The 20,620-nt window shown below is 39.6% G+C and overlaps 1 protein-coding gene across 2 annotated transcripts in view; it reads right to left on the bottom strand.

The window, feature by feature from the left end:
* Positions 1 to 10,656: 10,656 nt before the first annotated feature.
* LOC110957264 (SHC-transforming protein 4) overlaps positions 10,657 to 20,620 on the bottom strand; it is a 21,119-nt gene continuing 11,155 nt past the window's right edge. For both annotated transcript variants that reach the window (XM_051944919.1, XM_022203187.2), the window contains 7 exons: positions 16,253 to 16,304; positions 16,010 to 16,136; positions 15,728 to 15,920; positions 14,049 to 14,121; positions 12,225 to 12,309; positions 11,974 to 12,121; positions 10,657 to 11,367 (listed from right to left, as the gene is read on the bottom strand). In XM_051944919.1, the coding sequence (XP_051800879.1) occupies positions 11,239 to 11,367; positions 11,974 to 12,121; positions 12,225 to 12,309; positions 14,049 to 14,121; positions 15,728 to 15,920; positions 16,010 to 16,136; positions 16,253 to 16,304 (807 nt within the window). In that variant the 3' untranslated portion in view covers positions 10,657 to 11,238. The remainder of the gene's footprint in view (positions 11,368 to 11,973; positions 12,122 to 12,224; positions 12,310 to 14,048; positions 14,122 to 15,727; positions 15,921 to 16,009; positions 16,137 to 16,252; positions 16,305 to 20,620) is intronic.

The following is a 20,620-nucleotide window of genomic DNA, read 5'->3' as shown; positions in this document are numbered from 1 at the left end:
AACGCCCACCAGTCTTTTCTTTGTTTGATCACTGTTCTGTTAAATATGTTACTGAGCAATAAATTGCTTTAACAAACCAATAACATCTGGTGATTTTTTGTTACATCCACCTGACCCTAGAGGTTGGATCGTAACACTCGGCATGCGGGAAAGGTGTTCTGTGATTCTAGAGAGGTCTCCATCAACTAAAGTCATGCAAACTGTGTCTTTAGTGCTCTGTGATGTTTATGGTTGTGTCACACCACCAACAAATCTATAGCAGCACTTCCAAAGAGGGACCAGGGTCGTGGCCTCTAGCTTGGAGACGTAAAGAAATACAGCTACCCTGAAGCTGTCCTAAGGTAACAAACTCCACCTCCTAATACAGTAAAGATCATTAATTAGCATAGTACATGTCTTTTGTTTAATCCATGCAAACATTGAAGTATCAGAAGAAGTTGTGTTTTTTCTGGGATTATGCGCCTGACTTTTTCTTGACCAGGATCACTGATTTCTTGGAGCCTCCACTGATTACCTGGCAGCCTCAGACACAACTACGGATTAACTAAACATACGGTGTGAATTAGCAAGCTTAAAGCTGGAGTTAGCTTGTATCCCACTATGGAGACCAGCGCTGAATTCCCACGTTCATACCATCTCCGCATTTTCTGATGGATCTTTGATTATATTCCACACGGTAATAGTGAGGAATGTTGTTGATGCTCTATGAGCTGCAGAGGGCTGCAGTTGTTTTGCAAGGAGAGTTTATTGCAGAAATAACTTTGCTAAGTGTCTTTACATGCAAAACTCAGCAAGCAATGATGATGCAAAACTGCAGTGGCACCACTCAAGTTCTGGCTGGAGATCTTTGCTGTATACTATAGCCTAGCCCTGCCTTGGTTCATGTCTGCTTTTACAGTATTTGCTTTGCAATAAATTTCAAATGACGCACACACATAAGCTGAACAACTTTGTATGTGCACACCAATGCAGCAAGGAGTGAACTGACCTGTATGTAGGAGAGACTGAAGGATCACTCAGTCGTAAATATGCATCTGAAGGATAAGGGGCACTCCTCTGAGCACAGCAATGTCCACCTTCTGTGTGAAGAAGATATATGGTTTGAGAGATGAGTGAAAGAAGTCATGTATGTTAAACTGGAACAGCCATCTCTTAACAAAAGAGGGTACTTATGACACAGTCTTAATGTCACTTCTCAGTCAGTTTTGCCACTATAAACAAGGCAAGAGGCACTGGGTTAGAAATGAGGAAGCTCCTTGGATGAGAGATGAAACGTCTTCAAGAACCAAAAAGAGAAGTCCAGTTGCCCAGCTAAGGCTGAGCCAAGACCTGGACGACCAAGAATCTACATGGAAAAAATACTAAACATAAACCTTAAAAAAGACTCTCCATTGTCATCACTTGCACCACAACATGCAAAAAGCTAAACCTGACCACTATTTTTGCTGCTCCATGTGATAATATTCAGATCTTTGTCTCTTAAGCATCTTTTTTGTGAGACATGACCACTCTGCATTACGGCCCCTGATTGTGCAGATATAACATAAGCTGTCGAATAGGCTAGTTGTTTCCTATTTTTAGCCATCTTACATTTAAGCTAAGCTAAGCTAACCATCCCTTGGCCGTATCTTCACATTTAGTCGTGGAATTTTACCTTCATTAACTCATGTTGAAATGTAATAGAAAAGCAACACAATTTGTAGTTAAGGAGGTATTTTCATGTGATGTTGATTCAATTTTATGGTGATTTTTTAGGCTGTAGTTCGAGATTTTGAACTGAAATATGATCCCAGCTGTTTATGTTATGTTGTCCACACCCAGTGTCTGAATACTAACAGATTTATTCAGGGTCTGTCCCCTGTGGTGCTCACTGGATAGTATGCAGGCTGGTCTAGCTGCCTACTTATCCTCCCTCCACATGTGATTTATGCAGAGTCGGTGTCCCCCCACACACAAATCTGACCATCTTAGGGATGGAAAACATTCCCTGTTGAGTTTTCCCGCCGGTGGTTCACCGTCACCATCTGTAAGAGACACTCTCAGATGTAGAAACCCATAAACACACTCCATGCAAAAAGACAGATAGAGCAATATGCCAATAAACACACTACTGCAGTATTATTGTGATTCTTTTCAGCTGGGGCATCAATTCAAGTGCAAATACACCCTTTCTTTGCAAACTGAGAACAGAAGAGAAGGTGAGGAGGATGACGGGGAAAAGAGTTGTCAACAAAGATGGAAAGATAGCGGTGATAGAAAAGAGAACAAGGAGGTTAAGCCTTGAGGTTTGTTGATGCTGGCTTTGCTTCCAGATCAGAGACCCCACTACTGTATATGAGGTAAGACTTTACAGAATCACTCCCAGCTCTGTGAGGCGGCATTTAAGTGGTGCTTTGTGCTATGAAATAATATCAGTACAATACCATGGTCACAATGATGTGGTGGCATCAAGTACAGAAGACGATGGGATTGTCAGATATGTCATTATTTATGCAAGTGTTTGGTCAAAGTATTTTACAAACTGAAATTATGAAATCTATTCCAATCCATCCAGAAAAGAACGTGCATGTCTGTGCAAATGTGTTGTCAATTTATCTCGAGGACGTTGAGATAAAAGTGAGATCATTGACCTATAAAAGGTCAAGACATGGTGAAAGTCAGTGGAATTTATTGGCTGGGAATGTTTTCGCAAAATTTCATGACAATTCATCAAACAGTTGTTGCTGTGTTTCAGTCTGGACCAAAGGGGAGGACCAACTGACCGACTCACGGTGCCAGCCACAGAGCAGCATGGCTAAAAATAACAGCAATGTGTGATTTCTTCAAATACTTTTATTCCATGACCCAATATGTAGAAAGGTTGGGCATGTCAGCTTGGACATCCAATGAAGGGGAATGCAGAATTTACTGTAGGTGGGTGGATGAATGGATGGATGGATGAATGGATGTATGGATGGATGGATGGGTGGATGTATGGATGGATGGATGGGTGGATGGAGGGTGGATGGATGGATGGATGGATGGATGGATGGATGGATGGATGGATGGATGGATGGATGGATGGATGGGTGGGTGGGTGGATGGATGGGTGGGTGGATGGATGGATGGGTGGGTGGATGGATGTGTGGATGGATGGGTGAATGGATGGGTGGGTGGGTGGGTGGGTGGATGGGTGGATGGGTGGGTGGATGGGTGGATGGATGGATGTGTGGGTGGATAGATGGGTGGATGGATGGATGGGTGGGTGGGTGGATGGATGGATGGGTGGGTGGATGGATGGATGGATGGATGGATGGATGGATGGATGGGTGGGTGGGTGGATGGATGGGTGGGTGGATGGATGGGTGGATGGATGGATGGATGGGTGGGTGGGTGGATGGATGGATGGGTGGGTGGATGGATGGATGGGTGGGTGGATGGATGGATAGAAAAAAGGCTTTCACACGCAAAGAAATGTACACTCAGGGGCGTGACAAATTAAAGGAAAAATTCATTTACAAAGCTGTTTTAAGTGATCACCTTTATTCTATGATGAAACATTTCTGTCCTAATGGGAATGGTCTCCTTGAGGACGACAATGGCCCCATCCACAGGGCACGAGGGTCATTGAATGATTTGATTAGTACATGCTAAATGAGGAAATACCTCATTTCTAGAGGCTTGGACAGTAATTTCCAAGCCACCTTGAAGCTGCACTGGCTGCACATGGTGGCCAGACACCCTACTAAGAGACTTATGATAGATTTTTCAAATAAGAATAATTTGAAATACTAACAATAAAGCTATAATGGTGGAAACCCAAACAGGATGTTTGGGGATTTGTGAGTGGTAGTGCATTGTAATAAATTATGTCAAAACCAACTACTAACAGAAAGTGAATAAAAATCTGTTGTGTTTAACACAGTCATCAGTTAAAATAACCATCAGTAGTATATCGGCACTAACCTAAGCCCATTCCATTGTTGACATCAGGAATCAGGAGAGAATCATTTATGGCGAAACACTGGGGAGGCACATTTTGAATCGTTTTGTAAATGAACAATCAGCAGCAGCATAAACCACTTGGATATTGGAATACTGTCCTCATTGATCCCAGCTGATATTAAAGACATGGGCTTTGTCCAGAATCCATTAAGCATCACAGAAGTCTTTGTCATGGTGGCCCATTGATAACTGAGCTTCTACAATGACCTCTACTTGCCAATATAAAGCTGCATGTAGGTCAGGTTTATTAAACAGTAAGAAGCTCCACCTATTGGTGCAGCCAGGTACTGCAGCTATAAAATACTTTCTCTGATATGTATGTAGCAAAAACAAGTTTTTGGAGCTTACCAAGCCTTGATACACCTTTCCCTCTAACACTACATTTCAGACAGTGCCCTACTGGAGATTTACAGCAAGGTTTATGACCATATAGTCACATTTGGGAGCACCTTGGATGCAGAAATGCATATTATAACTGTTCAGTTGTCAAGGAAAAACATTGATTTCAATAACTTGAATGTACTTGAAGTGTGTAATATCCAGGAAGCGGTATTGGATTGTGACTCAGTGTTAGTAGATGCTATTAAATGACTTGGATTGGATCAAGGCCAAAGACAATCCCTAATAATAAGAAATTTTCCTCGATTTACTCTAAAAGGTAATAAAGTAACAGTAAGTCTGTTTGTTGAGCAGCTAAAGAGGCCATTGGGTCCGTAGAACCCCAAACAGAAAGTTCAGCATGACAAAGATTCACTGAAACATCCATCCTGCTTGAAATCTGAGGGAGAAGTGTGAGCTGCTGGCCAAAGCATGAGGGAACAGCAGAGGAATGGAAAGCAACAAGAGACCAACACAGGAGGAAAAGTCGCCTTTTGAAGTCGGCCAACGAAACAGTTTTGATTCAAGTCTCCCACATCTGTCTGCTGCCTCGTGCAAGAATCCTGGAATCCCCCACCCCCTCATCATCACCGTGTCACACACACACACAAACGCAGACTCGATCCCAATCCAGAGCATGAAAACAAACATTTTCAAGGAAGTTCTTAAGCCAAGTGGCAGATAAGCATGGCTGCTAACCGAACACGATCACGTGCACACATACACACAAGAGCGTACGCAGCTGGAACAGAAGCTAATGGCATGAACTGACATTGACCTAGTTTCCAGCGGGGCAGTGATAAAGCGAGAGTGGAAAGATGAAGATTTGGAAGAGGTAAAGAAACTTCGGGGCATGTCGCGCTTCAGGACAAAGTGTGTTGTGCATGGGAGTGTGTGTTTCCGGTCAGAACGGCCTGCCAACAGTCCACACACACACACACACACACACACACACACACACACACACACACACACACACACACACACACACACACACACACACACACACACACACACACACACGAGCTGTCATGCTAGGCCGGGGTAAGAGGGCCGAGGCCTGGGAGCAGAGGGAGGTAAAAGCTCAAGTCGAGCACTGCTGAGGAGTGAGGCGATCGCTGTGGGGGTTACACACACACACACTCATCCACTCTGCACTGAGTCCGGCCAACAGCAACTCACTGTATACTCATTTAACAGAGGCTCTTGGCTCGCCTCTCTGCAGCACGCCTTCACTGGTTCCTGACTTGTGGAAACAGGAAACAGAACCAGGCTCAGAAACCCGTTGGTCTCTTTGTTTGTGCGCATTTGTTTGCAGACCTCACATGACTCACATGTCTCCTCCTCGGCTCTGTCTCTGGAGGAACATACATGTAGATTTTGGCGTAGCGGTAACTGCTGCAACATGGCCCAGTCAGTGGCCAAGACTCGCTTTGTTTCCTTCCAGATCTGAACTCTGTGTGACTCTGATAACATTGAAATGAGGAACAATTTCATGCTCTCGTACTCTGGGCGCTTTTTATGACTTTAATTGTTCCATTAAGGCGCTTCGGGGTCTGGGAATGCTTTGTCATATGCACAGTGTGTGTGTGTGTGTGTGTGTGTGTGTGTGTGTGTGTGTGTGTGTGTGTGTGTGTGTGTGTGTGTGTGTGTGTGTGTGTGTGTGTGTGTGTGTGTGTGTATAAAGTTAATGCCCTCAGGCTCATCAGCACTCAAGTTTATTCAGCAAAGGAATTCAAAGAGTTCAGGCTTTTTAATGCTCTGGATCTGAACCAAATCCACAGAACCTGAAGATTATTCTGAATGTTTATCATTTCCTGTTTCTGGGGCTGCCATGTCACTGCCCCAGTTCGATGAACAAACACTCATGCACTAACAAATGCACACACAACACGTGGTTTCATAATTCAAGGTTAAGTTCCTGCTGTAGTTTCAGCTGCAGACTTTCAGATTAACCTCCTGGCTGAAGAAATCTTTCGTGTCTTGTTGCAGAGGTGGAAGAAAGAGCTTCCGCATAGCTGGTGGCGATTACTTCATCAGGAATGCGTGCTGGTTCCATATTACAACAATGTTTAGGTGGATGGTACACGTTAAAGTGCCAGAACACAGCAGAAACATTGCATTGCAATGAGATGATCAGTTTTATTTCCTTCATAAAGCTGCATTTTAAGGTGGGCTTTCAGGGTCACTGGTCAAAGGAGAGGTGTGTACTGCTCTTTGTCCTTTAAAGTGACACCTGATGAACATGTCAGTTAACTCAGTGGTTGAGAATTTGTACTTTCTTGGGTTACTTTAATGTTTTTCTAACAACAAAAAGCAAAAGAAGATTTTGAAATAGTCCTCTAAATGGGAAAACAAGATAATTTCCATGCTGCATTCAAATTTTTGCTCAGTGTAGCAAAGTAGAAATAACCTAAAAGCTCCTTTGGCACCCGACACATCCTGCACTGATAGTTTAAATATTTAAGCACTGCATTAAGTGAAATATTGACTGCAATCTGTTTGAGCTCACATTAATTTAGTGCCTTCCATAAAGGTGCCATAATATGGGCCTATTATGAGACGTACGGTTTTGATTCTGGTCGGCCAAGTGAGAGGTGCTTCTGCAGGAAGTGGAGGATGATAAATACCAAGTTATCTTACCTGTTTGCCTCCCAGTCTACAGTAGGCCTCTCATGTTGGGCAAGCTGTTTGGCAGTGAACACACAGTGTATTGATAGCTTAAATATTTAAAGCACTGTGTTAAGTGGGATATTGATCTTTTTATGAGCCATGATTACATCTCATTAAAGTGCCAAAAATTCATACTAAACTAGGGGTGTCAAACATGCGACCTGTGGGCCAAAACCGGCCCTCCAGAAGTTCCAATCTGGCCCGAGAGACGACTTTGTAAAGAGTCAGAATTGTAGAGAAGAAATTAACTGCAGATTGTAAATTTGTGAAACTGTAAATTTAAAATAATTTCTAGACCATGACAAGTTGTTTTGATCAAAAAATAAAATGCTACATTGCTCTTTCTCCTTTTGTCAGTTTGTGTCTAATTTTTGTAATATTTTGTCTTTTTTTGTTGTTCTGTTTCTCATTTTTCCTTTTTGTCTCGCTTGTATTTTTGTCTATTTTTTTTTTTGTCAATTTGTTTCTTGCTTTTGCCAGTTTTTGTCTCGTTGGTGTCAATTTTTGTCAAATTCCTTGTCTATTTTTTGCTTTATTTCATGTTGTTTGTCTCATTTTTGTCATTTTGTGTCTCATTTTTGTAATATTTTACCTTGTTTTTGTTGTTGTTTTATCATTTTTTGGTCTGACTTCTGTCGTTTGTCTCTTGTTTTTGTGTTTCCTTTTTGTCTCATTTATGTTTTTTGTCTTATTTCTGTCATTTTGTGTTTTGTTTTATTCGTTGTTTTGTGTAGCGTTTTTGTTGTTTTGTTTGTCTCGCTTGTGTTATTTGTCTATTTTTTGTCATTTTGTTTCTCGCTTTTGTCATTTTTTGTCTCATTTGTGTCCATTTTTCTGTCCCTTGTAATATTTTTGTCTAACTTTTTGTCTCTTTTGTTTTATTTCATGTTGTTTGTCTCATTTTTGTCATTTTGTGTCTCATTTTTGTAATATTTTACCTTGTTTTTGTTGTTGATTTATCATTTTGTGGTCTGACTTTTGTCGTTTGTCTCTTGTTTTTGTGTTTCCTTTTTGTCTCATTTATGTTTTTGTCTTATTTCTGTCATTTTGTGTTTCGTTGTATTCGTTGTTTTGTGTAGCATTTTTGTTGTTTTGTTTGTCTCGCTTGTGTTATGTCTTTTTTGTCATTTTTTGTCTCATTTGTGTCCATTTTTCTGTCCCTTGTAATATTTTTGTCTAACTTTTTGTCTCTTTTGTTTTATTTCATGTTGTTTGTCTCATTTTCGTCATTTTGTATCTCATTTTTGTAATATTTTATCTTGTTTTCGCTGTTTTTGTCTTTTTTTTGTCTGACTTTTGTCATTTTGATCATGGATTGAGAAATAAAATTGGGCTAAATGCGGCCCCTGAACTAAAATGAGTTTGACACCTCTGGATTAAAGCATAAAAAATAGGCTTCTCTTTCCTTTTGTCTGGCACAAAAACGTGGAGCTAAACATTAGCATCATCTTGCATGAAATTTCTGGTTTTCTATCACAGTAAAATGTCTCTTTTGTGAGTTTCCAGTCAGTTGCTGATCACTTCAATCACTCAAACACTCACCCAGCCCGTGTTCCTCCCACCGCTGCTCGTTCAGAAACGCCACACAGGTCGACCAGCTGCTGCTCTGACATTAATGAGGGGTCGCAGGTCAAACTGTGACCTCACAGGTTTGACAACATGTGACCGTCAGCAGGCCTCACAAGCCTGAAAGAATGGCATCACACACTAGATCATTGTTGTTCTTGGTGAGTTGTTCTGGGTGAGGCCCGTGTGACTCACAGAAAATCCACAGGGACGTAATAGAAGCGGGGAAACCACTTCAGTTGGATGAAAAATCACTCAATTTCGCACTTGTGAAAGCCTTTTCATATGAACGCGACTGGATTTTCAGTCTGGGCCGAGTCTAAATCAAATAATGCACATATGATTACATTTAAGTTGTGCATTAAGAGCAGGGGAAACACCTTCTGGGAGTTTTGGACACCTAGGCTATGAATTGCGGGAAGTAAAGAAGCACGTGAATTCTTTGCTTTGACTTATCTCAGCAGGAACGCTTCAAGTGTTGTTTTCCTTCAGATACAGTATCGCCGTTTGTCTTTTTCTTGTATCAGTCCTGAGCAGAGCTGCTTCTCTCCACATCAGCTGCCAGTTTCTCTCCGATCTCAGCCCAACAAGCTGCTCTGAGGGTGATTAATGTGGGCGAGACCCTCCGAGCCTCTCAGAGGACGGCGAGGGCTGCAGCCCCGAAAACAGCCGACTGCATACTTTCAGCACGCAGTCATCTTTTACTTCACCAAAATCTGCAAGTGACAGGGCGCTGAAAACTGAGAGAAAGGGGCTGCAGCAGTTACTATAGGCTGTTTACTACCAGCCATTTTTACTGCTCACTCAGACACACATCTGCTTCAAGAAATAATCATCGGAGGCTGTTGCAGTTAAAGTCTGCGGTTCCAGCAGATGTGTTTTTGCCATTTTTCCTCATGAAGACGTTATAAATGTGTATGCACGTGATGATGGGAAAATGCAGTTTTTTTAGAAATCTCACCAGATGGCATTTGACCGTTTAAAAGTGTATTTTGGTTCCTGATGAAGGTGAAAGAATTCTTGTGAAGAGTGACAGCGCCATCCTGTGGCAGTGAAAAAGTTGACTACTTCATTGTCATAAATATTTTTACACGTGAAGGCTTACTGTCACCTAAAAGTAATGGTAATAATAATAATATAAAACAATGATTCAATGAGTATTAATGACTACAGGAAGCAGGAGTAATTAATTAATCAATTAAATAAGTCATATTTTAAAATTCAGTATATATTTTATGGAAAACTCAGAAGATTATGAATCAGCAGCATTGACAGTGATTTCTGAATTTATTTTGAATTGAATACGGAGGTGTCAAAATTCAGTTTTAATCCAAACGATTGATGCTAATTTTCCAATTTTTTTTAATTAACGTATAAAATAATTAAATTCTGTGATTTTACTAATTATCTGTAATTCTGTAATATTACAGTTAAAAACAAGTTTAAAATGTTCTTGTTTTACAATATAGAGCTTCTACATTTAGTTATCCTACTTTATTTTTAATTAATGTATTTATTTTTTTATTGTTTTTTACTAAGATGAAGCTTTACATGCTGGAGCAATTTAACATCTCGGTGTCTTTATTGGCCACAAAATGTTGCTGTATAGCGTGTATAAATGCATCAGTGGGATGGCTTGCATTGCATACGTTGAACTGAAATTCACATATTTATTTACATACAAATTTTTTGGTATTTTAAAGGGTTTTGTCGTGTTTATAGAAAAATAATCCACCTAAAGTTTGACATTTCTGGTCTTGTTCTGTAAAAAATGGCTAAAATGATGTGGTGAACAGAGTGTCAGTTGAATATTTTCCATTTTGAATTTACAATTTTGACCTCGTATTTATGTACTTACTGTTGTTTGTTCATTGTGAAGTCAGAAAAACAACATCTTGGAAGCATTTAGTGGCTTTGAGCGGCAATAAGTACCACAAATTTCATGATGTTGACACCTTTCTATTGTTGTAACATGAAGATTTGTTTTGTAAAGAAAACATTGGAAAAAAAAAAAGTTTATGTTCAACAAAAGAAATTCCAAAGTCTAGTAAGCTATTCCGTGAAAAAGCTGAAGCTATATTTGGTCAAACTTCACAGTGAGCTATTTGTGTATTTGAAGTTTATCTGAGGCAAACAAAGAACATTTGAATTCCATATTCAGAATGTGAGAAATCAGTGGGATGAAAAGCTTTTTCCAAAAGTCAAGCATGGGAAATGGGAACATGAAACGATAACAGAAAAGGAAAAATCAAAACAAAAGAGCACAAGACAAATTTAGCATCTGAAAAATGATTGGGAGAGTCTGCCAACATTCTGGTAATTTCCTTCCGACACCAGAGACTGCTGCTTGGACTCTGAGTAAACAGCAGAAAGTTCAGCCTGAGAGGGAAGTTCTGCTCTCAACACATTCAAGAAGACACAGAGAGGGGGCTGAGGATTTACTCATGTTAGAAAAATCAAACCGGCACAGTATTAGAATGACCAAATAATGCAAAATTGTCCCAACAAGCTGAGGCAGTTTTGACTAATCGCCGCTGGAAATGAAGTCCAGTGTGTCGACAGGACTCAGCTGTTTGTAATATTTCAGGCAGCAGAAGGGTTTAAAGTGTTTTTGCATTGTGCTCCAGTCTGTGGACATTAGTGCGTCTGCAGGATGGGCTGTTTGAGACACAGCTCGCTGCTTCCAGAGACGATGGGCATCTGGTTCTCCATGTGGAACCTCACCAGGTGACCGACGCTCAGAAACACCTGGTCACGTGTTCGCACCTGGTCGCACACAAACAGAAAGACACATACTTGAATGCTGAATACGTTCTCCTCTTTTTCATTCCTGTGTATTTAACCCTCATGTCGTCCCACGGGTCAAAATTGACCCGTTTTAAAGTTTGAAAATGTGAGGAAAAAAATATATATTTTCACAGTGAAACTTCTGATGTCCACATTTTCTTTGAACATTTTCTGGTGGAAAAAAAAAAAGAAATGAAATAAAAGTTTCTTTAAAAACATTCACAAAACAAAATCCAGTAAATTTTGCTGGATTTTGGTAGATTTCTTTGTGAATGTTCTTAGAGAAAATATTAGAAGTTTTACTGATATATACAGTATGTAATCACTTCAGATACTTTTAGGATTTTCTGGAAGATTTTTACAAATTTTTTGAAAATATTTCCAAGAATTTTCTTGTCAAATTTGGGGCATTTTTTTCAGATAAAACTTTTACGGGAAACTTTTAAAGAATTATTGGAATTTTCTTCCTAAAGGTTTTGCAAATTTTCAGAAATTTTGGGTTGTTTTTTTTTTTACTGAATTTTTGATTTTTTTTTCAGACAAGGAAACAATATTTTTCAGTGCCCGTAAATCTCACAGCTCTACCTGTCCGTGAGGATCCACCAGCAGCAGGTGTCTCACTTTGGCTCCCTCCATACCGCTGAGGACGTACTGACCGGAAGCCGAGCTGCTCTCTCTGACCAGGAAATCTCCACTGCAGCTGAGGAGGGACTCGGCCTGCTTCCTTCCTAGCCTGGGAGGAAAGACACAAAGTTACCGGAGAAAGAATGAGGGACATTAGCGGACATTAATGAGTCACTGATGGAAGAAAAGATGCAGAGATGTTGATGAATCACCTCCCGTGGAACCATTCTTCTTCCTGGATCAGGTTCTGGACAGGAGTCTCAGACAGAGGAGGGAACTGTTCAACGTCAGATTGCACTAATGGAGACAAAGTAGAAGAAAAATATTGACTTTAAACCAAGATTTTATCATTTTTTACTATTTTTTTCACTATACTGTTGCACTGAATCTGTAAAGCTGTTGCATAGATCGGCCAGATTCTAGAAATCAAATCTAATAATCTCCAGATTCAATCAACTCAATCTAAACATTGATAATTTAAGATTTTTAATAGCTGCAATTTAATGTAGAAAACTGAATAGAGAGACTTCACTTGAAATGTTTAGGGCAATGTAAGCTAAACAAGTGTCTGAAAGGCTGATTCAAAGGTTGGAGACGCTATCAAACATGGGAGTATGCTTTAAAAAAGCTTTCTGGGGGCATCTTTTTGTTTCCAAATTCTATGTTTTCAATGCATTTAGGCTGCTGTATGTAGCAGTAATGGTCTTAGGCTTTTATTAAAGGTCATTTTTGACCTGTAGTAACCAAACTAGTATTATACTTTGGACATTTAACAGAGTTTTAATCAATCCTGCACTACATACTGAATTAAATTTGAATCTATATCAATCATTTTACACTAAGTTTGCCCAAACCATGCACAGAATGGCAGCAGAAGCAGTCAGAGCTTTAACTTAAGGCAAAATAGTGTTATTAGAGTGCAGAAATAATCTCTCAAAAGTAAAAATCCAGGCTTTCAAAAGTTTACTTCAGTAAAGATGCAGAACAGTTGGCATCCAAGTACACCTTCAAGTATCCAAAGTAAAAGTACTTGCTGTTCAGAGCGTCCCATTTTAAAATCCTAAATATTATTTTACTGGATATAAACAGAACTATTGATTCATCAATGTGTGCATCCCATTAAGGTTCAGCGGCCCGAATACGGGTCCCTTTGAGATGCGCTAAAGTATTTCGCTTAATTGACCGACGCTGCAAACTCAATGATAGAAACATTATACACCGATGGAAAGCTTAGATTCTCATGAATCCGCCGGTATAAACCACTTTCAGATGTGATTACCACAGTGGGTAATATAAACATATTTGTCCGACAAACAACGAATATCCATCCATCCGTTCTCTATACACGGCTTCAACGCACACAGCGCGACTCACATTTCCGGGTTCATTATTACACACAGATGAAAATATTCCACAAAAAAACGGCCATAATCCAACTTTTGACATCCAGACGACACAAGCCAGTAAAATATTTTGGCCAAAACATGTCTTGAAGTCGGTATATGATCCATGAATAGGTCGTTTTCAAGGAAATGCACTTCGCCATGCGCGTCCAATATTCCCTGTATTTCTCGTCATATTTTTATTTACAAATAAAATATTAGTGATTTTTTGTACTGAAAATGGCTGGAATTGACTGCAGCTTAAAGGGCTACTGGTATTAAAAGCGGGAATAATTCGAATTGCTTGTATTTCTAATGTTGGAAAGCTTAAAGATTCCACCTGAAGAGATCAATGAATCCTTGTTTTAACTCATAATAAAATCTGATCTACAACTAGTTGATTAAATATTTTATATCAATTTACACCTGCAGTGTAACTACAGGAAGTAAAGCATCAAAATAAATGCAGTGGAGTAAAAAGTACTATATTTGTCTTTGACTCAAGTAAAGCAAAATTTCCTCCAAAATGTGCTTGAATAAAGTAACTGAGTAAATATATGTAGCTGCTTTCAGTACAGTTACAAACATGTAAACAGACACATTCATTATTCAGACACGTTTTTAGTTGGTCTGGAGGAGTATTTGTGGTTTCACCTGCAGGTGGAGCTGGAGCCTCTTCAGTGACGGAGGAGTTCTCATAGAGGGAAACCGGTGGAGACAAACAGACCTGCAACAGCAGCAGCAGATGAGTCATTCGCACAAGACTGCGTCTGTCCGAGAGCATTCAGGGGCAGCGATGGCCTAAAGGTTAGAGATGTGTTGTAACGACAGGAAAGCTGCTGTCTCAGTTCCCAGACCGGCACAACAATTCTGGGAAGTGGATGAGGAGCGCTGAAGTGCATCTCTGATTACCAACCACTTAAAGGCACTTTCCCTCCCCCTTGCCCTCCTCTGTCCCTCTCAACCCCCCCGGCCAGCAGGTAGATGGGTCCCCCCTATATAGAGCCGGGTTCTGCTCGAGGTTTCTTCCCTGTTAAAAGGGTGTTTTCCCTGCCACTGTCGCCTTTGGGCTTGCTCTGGGGGTCAGGCATATGGGTTCTGTAAAGCGTCTTGAGACGATTTGACTGTAATTGACGCTATATAAATAAAATTGAATTGAATTGAATTGAATTAAAACCAGCAGATAAAATCACACGGTCACTGCAACGTGTAAATGTGGGGAAGTTTGTGTTCAGTGAACTTATCCTGATTAAAAATGATCTAAAAGTCCGCGTGTGAATGTTAATATTATGACAGGATTATTCAGAAATCCCTCTTCTATAAGCTCAGCGCTGTGTGCTAGTTACACCTCTAGAGTTTTTTTTATTAAAAAATCTAGCTGAATCAAAGAACACAAGTTAGAAAAACTATGATGAATCATGCAGTCACATAGACAATAGTTGGAGATAGGTTTGCTTTTCTTTTCCATTTTCTAAGTTTAAAGAGCCTCAGCTACTGAAGCCATTTCTGACTCAGTACAAAGAACCTTTGTTTTGGTAAGGATTGCTTTGATTTTTATAAAAGAAACAACTATAACTTGATTTAAGAAAGATCCAAGACACACAGAAAGTTTTCATCATGTTTGAGTCACAGGATGTCCTTGAAAGTCTGCTTTTATGTTAGTTTTGTGTCCTATAAACTTACGTAAATTAGGCATTCTCAGCTTGACTAGAAATTTGCAGAATTCCTATATTTAAATTAACTTAACTGGACAAGATGAGTTCATATAATAAATTCCTACATAATGTTTCGGGGTAGAAATGCTCAGTTGTGGTGTCGGATGCATATTTTGCTCATGATGTGTCTTCAAGCATATAAAAACCACCATCTGGATGTGATACAAACATAATAAACTAGATTAGATTTGACTAGAGGGTGTCTTGAAAATCTAGAGTTCTTTACTGAAAGTATAAGCCTGGTGACATTTACAATAATCACCCCTACTGTGAAGTAAATCAGCTAAATCATCAACACAAGATGGGCTTGTTTCTGCAGCTAATAACCGAAGCCTGTGGACTCCAGCAGTGGGAGCCGTCATTATACAGAGAAGAACCCAAGATGCAATGTATACTTACATAATATAATCATTTTGATATGAAAACTATTAAACCATCTCCGTGACGACTGAGCAATTTAATATGCTGGAGAAGGTCACAAGATGTGGTTGAAGGCTTTGGAGAAAACAATTTGGACCTTGTCTTGAGTTTTTCTTTCTAGTCAGACTTTGGTATCCAAGGTTACGATACGTATACAAACTGACGAGACATGTTTTTGGTCTTACAGTAAACTCTCACCCTCTGTAAGTCAGCTTCCTGTTTGTTCTCCTCCCTTGTGATCCGCAGATCTTCTATCCCACCAGGAGGAGGCGTCTTTCCTGGGATGACGTTGTAGTAATCACGCCGTTCGCTGACCTCACCTTCCTTCAGGGCTTTCTGGTGTTTTGTCGTCTCCTCTGGGCTCCGTTTGTGGCAGATTCTCACTGCTGAGCTGCATGTAGAAGTTTACACGATGTTCAGATGCTGAGGACGCACAGTCTGACGGTTCACTGTGTGGTGTGACATTAATAATAGAACAACCTGGGACTGGTGGAGAGCAGCGACGGCGTTTGGCTGAGGAGTTGTCGGAAGCGAGTCTCGAAGGCCCGACCGATGCTGTTGATGACCTCAGAGCCCCGACCCTGAGGACACTCTAGGATGTGACACGCTGCCAGGGAGGGCCAGAGAAATGTTTATTTACAGGAATCACAGCATAGTTTATGCATTTACACAATGACAGCTCAACTCAAACAATAGGCTTGAAGCACAAAATCTTCACTTTACCTCTCTGATCGACCAGGTCCTTGGCAACGTAAGCGATGTAATCTGCCATGTCCTGCACACAAAAACAGAGGAAAGTATAAAAAAGACATGATTTAAAACCATAGATTCTATATGCAAGTGGTGGATCTGACTGAAAACTCAAGGACACTATGCTGGCCAATACAGTAACTACCTGAAGGGCCCTAAAACACACCCTACTTTATCGTCTGTTTGACCCTAAATAGAGCCATCATTTACAAAATCAAGTTCATGTTGTGTTGAAAGAGGCTTGGAAGAAGCAGTTTAGACCATAAAGTCATTAGAAAAATGTTTACTGAGGAAACAAATCAAGTCATTTTCTCATAGACTTCTATACTATTAGACTACCAGAGCAGTCACCCCCTGCTGGCTGTTACAAAGAATGCAGGTTGGAGAAACTTTAGCTTTACTTTTCAGGTGCAGAGGCTACATTCATCTTGTATATACAGCCTATGATTAAAACAAAGCAATTTAAATTCTGTTAAACAGTAGCAAGAAGGTGCTTAGTGCTAATATAAACATAGCAGAAGTAAATTAGAATCATAAAGTGAGAAAGCCGACTCAGTAGTCACACAGCAGTGTCTACCGAAAGAAAGACCAATTAGCAGAAATTATACAATTTCCACTGATTTGACTCACTTTGGAAAGATGTCAAAAGTTAAAAAACATTTGTTTTAGCCTACTTGACGAACCGGAAAAGCTTGATTTAGTTTAAAATTCAGACTTTTCTGCATTCAGAAATGATACAATTTCCACTGACATGAGTAAAATTCAGTTTGCAAAGATGCCAAAAGTTTAAAAAACATGGTTTGTCTACTTGGTTAATCAGTGAAGCTTCTTTGATTTAAATTTCTGGCTTTTCTTTAGCAGAACTCAGACAATTTAAACAGACTTGAGTAAAATTCACTTTGCAAAATTGCCAAAAGTTAAAAACAAATATTTGTTTCTTAGCAGAAACGTTGTCTAGGTATCTCTGGATAATCTGCACTCCAGTTGTTTTTTTATTTATGTTCTTTGTTTCAGAAAGAAAAACTGGAAAAACTACTTTGGGAGTCAGAATCAAAAAGCAAAAAAAACAAAAAACATCAAAACTATCAAGCAGGGTCTAGTTTTGGTTTTAGATGATGTTTTCATTTGGGAACTAAAAAAGTTTCTTTTATTTTAATCCAAAAAATGAAATCAGGTGTTCAATTTTTTTTCTATTTTCAAATGAAAAATAAGAAACTGCTGCTCAAATTTGGGACAGACAGAGTTCCAATCATAGCCTCCACCTTTAAATCTCTGTATGGTTTGCTTTGTGTCCCTGCATGGGCCTTAACGAGCCTCTGGACAGTGTCAGTTCATTGTATAAGCTGGTTATCAGGTTGGTTTTGGATCCGTAATCAGCCTTTAGATTCTTAGCAGCACATTTCATCACTGAAAGCACAGCGCCGACCTCTCCAGCTGATGGCCTTCTGTATGCATTGTCTGTTTAATGTATTCTCTCTCCCACCAGTCTGACACTAATACAAGAGCAGAGTCAGCTGAATATAGTTCTCCATACCGCTTCTGTGGCAGATTGATTTTAATTCCCTCCGCTATCTTCTGTGTGCCCAAGCCAACTGAGCAGAGGCTTAGAGCGCACTACAAGATTATTTTAGCTAATTAATTAAACAGCCGGCTATAATCCCATCTACAGCCTCGCAGCAGAGAAACTTCCTTCCTGTTCTCACACGTCTCCGGTCAGTGCCGTGGCGCTGCAATTAAATGAAATATTCCAGTCCGCACACAGCATTTAGAATCACAAAAAAGTGTTTAAAGTGAAGAAGTGAACTCATGGATGCCTGCAAAGACAAGTGAAGCACAGTTTGAGCTGGACTGACATGTCCCGCTGGCTGTTCACAGATTAATAGAGCTGCATTGATTTTTTTTTTTATCCATTATAGACATTTAGGTTACAGGAAATTTTCATGCAGCGTGAATAACCCAAATTCTGTCACATGGAAATAATGTGGGCACAGAGCAACAAAGCAGTAAAACAGAAAGGAGCCGTTGGTTTGAAACACTTGGCTCAGTCCTGCTTTGATGGGTGCATTAATTCACCAAAGATTTCACGATTTGCTGCTTAAAGTAATGAATTACCCAAAGAATTAGATTTAAGGGTTTTAAAATGAGCCAAATTAAGAGTAAAGCGCTAATTTGCTGAGTGTGAAGAACACCAGAGATTTATTAAGTGACTCTTTCATGAGTGGATGAGTCATTTCTAAAGTGGAAATGAGCTTCTAGCAGGAATATCCAAACAAGAAACCAACAATAAAACCTATGTGAGTCACAGATATACCGCCCAAACACTTATCATGAGCAAATCTTCATTTTATTCGTGTGAAATCCTTAAAATCCTCTTAAAGCTGCTATTAAAATGTGAAATTGACAGTGTTCTAATGTAGTTCTAATATACATTAATGGGAAAATGATAGAGGAGGTGTGTCAGAGAAGTATTTTAATAAAAGGACTTCACCGTCACTCTGACCAGTGCAGACAATAAAGATGCATACAAACTGATTACAGACAAAGCCTCCTATCCTGTCAAGCCTGAGGCCATTTTTTTTTAAAAATTCCGCCTCAAAAACAACCAAATTCAATCAGGAGCAGCTTAATAAGTGAAACACTGAACAGCCTTGAGCTTTATGGATATGAGACATTTGGGGGAATTTTGACATGCAATAAATCTAAAAGGGTCATTCCGTGTGGTTTCACCAGATGGCGGTTGCCGCACCATTTTCAAATTAGTCCTAAATTTGTATGCCATTAGATAGTCACAAAAGAACTTTCTATGCAAAATTGTAGGCCTGTAGCTCAAATAGTTTCTGAGTTGTGGGGGTCTGAAATTTTCAGAATTTGGGCTATAAAAAGCCTCGCCAGCGTTTCTTTGCATCTTTAAGTGGTTAATTCTCAGCCTCTAGACATACCAGAGAGCTGTGAGTTGGTAAACAAGGCCTCTGCATGTAGCTAGTGCCCCACAAACATCCCCAGGTGTTTCCCTACACTCTGCAGGCCGTGGGGGCTTGCTAAAAATGCTAAAAATGAAGACACCTACTCACGAGTGGGGTTTGGGACCTTAGAAGTACTAGAAATACTGCACAGAAGTGTTCTAACACCCCTGGGTTCCATTCTACACAAACTTGTGTGATAACTTAGCAAACTGGAGCTTTCTAGGTACCTCAGTTTGGAAAATATGAGCTCCCAAAGTTGGACGAGATTTTTAATTGGCTGTTTTGGGGGGCAAAAATCTCAGTGTGGGACAGGTACCAGAGACCCCAAATTTTTCTACAAGACAGTTCCATCTGTCTTCTATCACTGTACAAAAAAGCAGCAGGGTTATATTTGTAGTTACTGACATATTCTTACTCAAAATGGCATGGGTCATGTCAAAATCGTTTTTTGCTTTTCAGTACTTTAAATTGGGATACAAGTATTAGTAGTCATTCCAGTGGTAGTATTATGTATGCTTTGTTCTTTTTGAAAAGTTGGTTGTTAAAAGTGACTACCTTCAAATTTAATATGTGTATTTATTAGCAAAAATTGCAGTTAAAGCTGTCATAAATATTAAAGCAAATGTCCGTTATTAACACAAAAGTACAGCAATTTGACTGAAAACAAACATGTAATAAATGCAGAAATTGCCATGTTACTTGTTATGAATATTGTAGCATGTTTCCATTATCAGTACAACAATATGTACGTTTAATTTTGAAAAACTTTTCAAGAATTAAATGCAAAAATGAGAGCATTGTTACACATATTACGGCATTTTTCCATTAAAAACTGTGCAAGAGTCGGGAAATGTAATTCTTTCAAGAGAAAATTATTTTAAAAACCCACTTTTTCTCCTGATGAACCTGTTTACGGTGATTCAGTGTTACATAAACTGCATCAAAGTGTTTTAGAGCTTACAGATTTTTACCGTCATGGTTTGACAATTTTTCACCTTAAAGTGTACGAACATTTTTTACAGTGTAGATTCACAGTGTTTGAGCAGAGCTGTTGGTGAGCTGGTGTGCATCAACTGCAGTGAATAGAGGAGGAACAGACTGTGTAGAATTACATCCATGAGGCATTTTAAGGTAAGAAGGGTTTATTTTCATGGGAAAATCTTCTAAATGTGCAGCTTTTATACACAGGGACGAGTATTTAGGGGTTTAATCAACGACTGAAGAAGGATTTTCAGACATGTTTGGGGTTCTTTAGGTGTATTAGCAGGAAGATTTGATAAATAGTCTCTATTCTTTCAAAAAGAGGGATTTTTCTCTTTCATTAGAGTCTTATGTTTAATAATTACAGACCCTAAACCTCTCAACACCAATTAAAAGT

Source organism: Acanthochromis polyacanthus, chromosome 2, assembly GCF_021347895.1.
Source record: "Acanthochromis polyacanthus isolate Apoly-LR-REF ecotype Palm Island chromosome 2, KAUST_Apoly_ChrSc, whole genome shotgun sequence".
Lineage (NCBI taxonomy): Eukaryota > Metazoa > Chordata > Actinopteri > Pomacentridae > Acanthochromis > Acanthochromis polyacanthus.
This window is presented reverse-complemented; position numbering and strand designations above follow the sequence as displayed.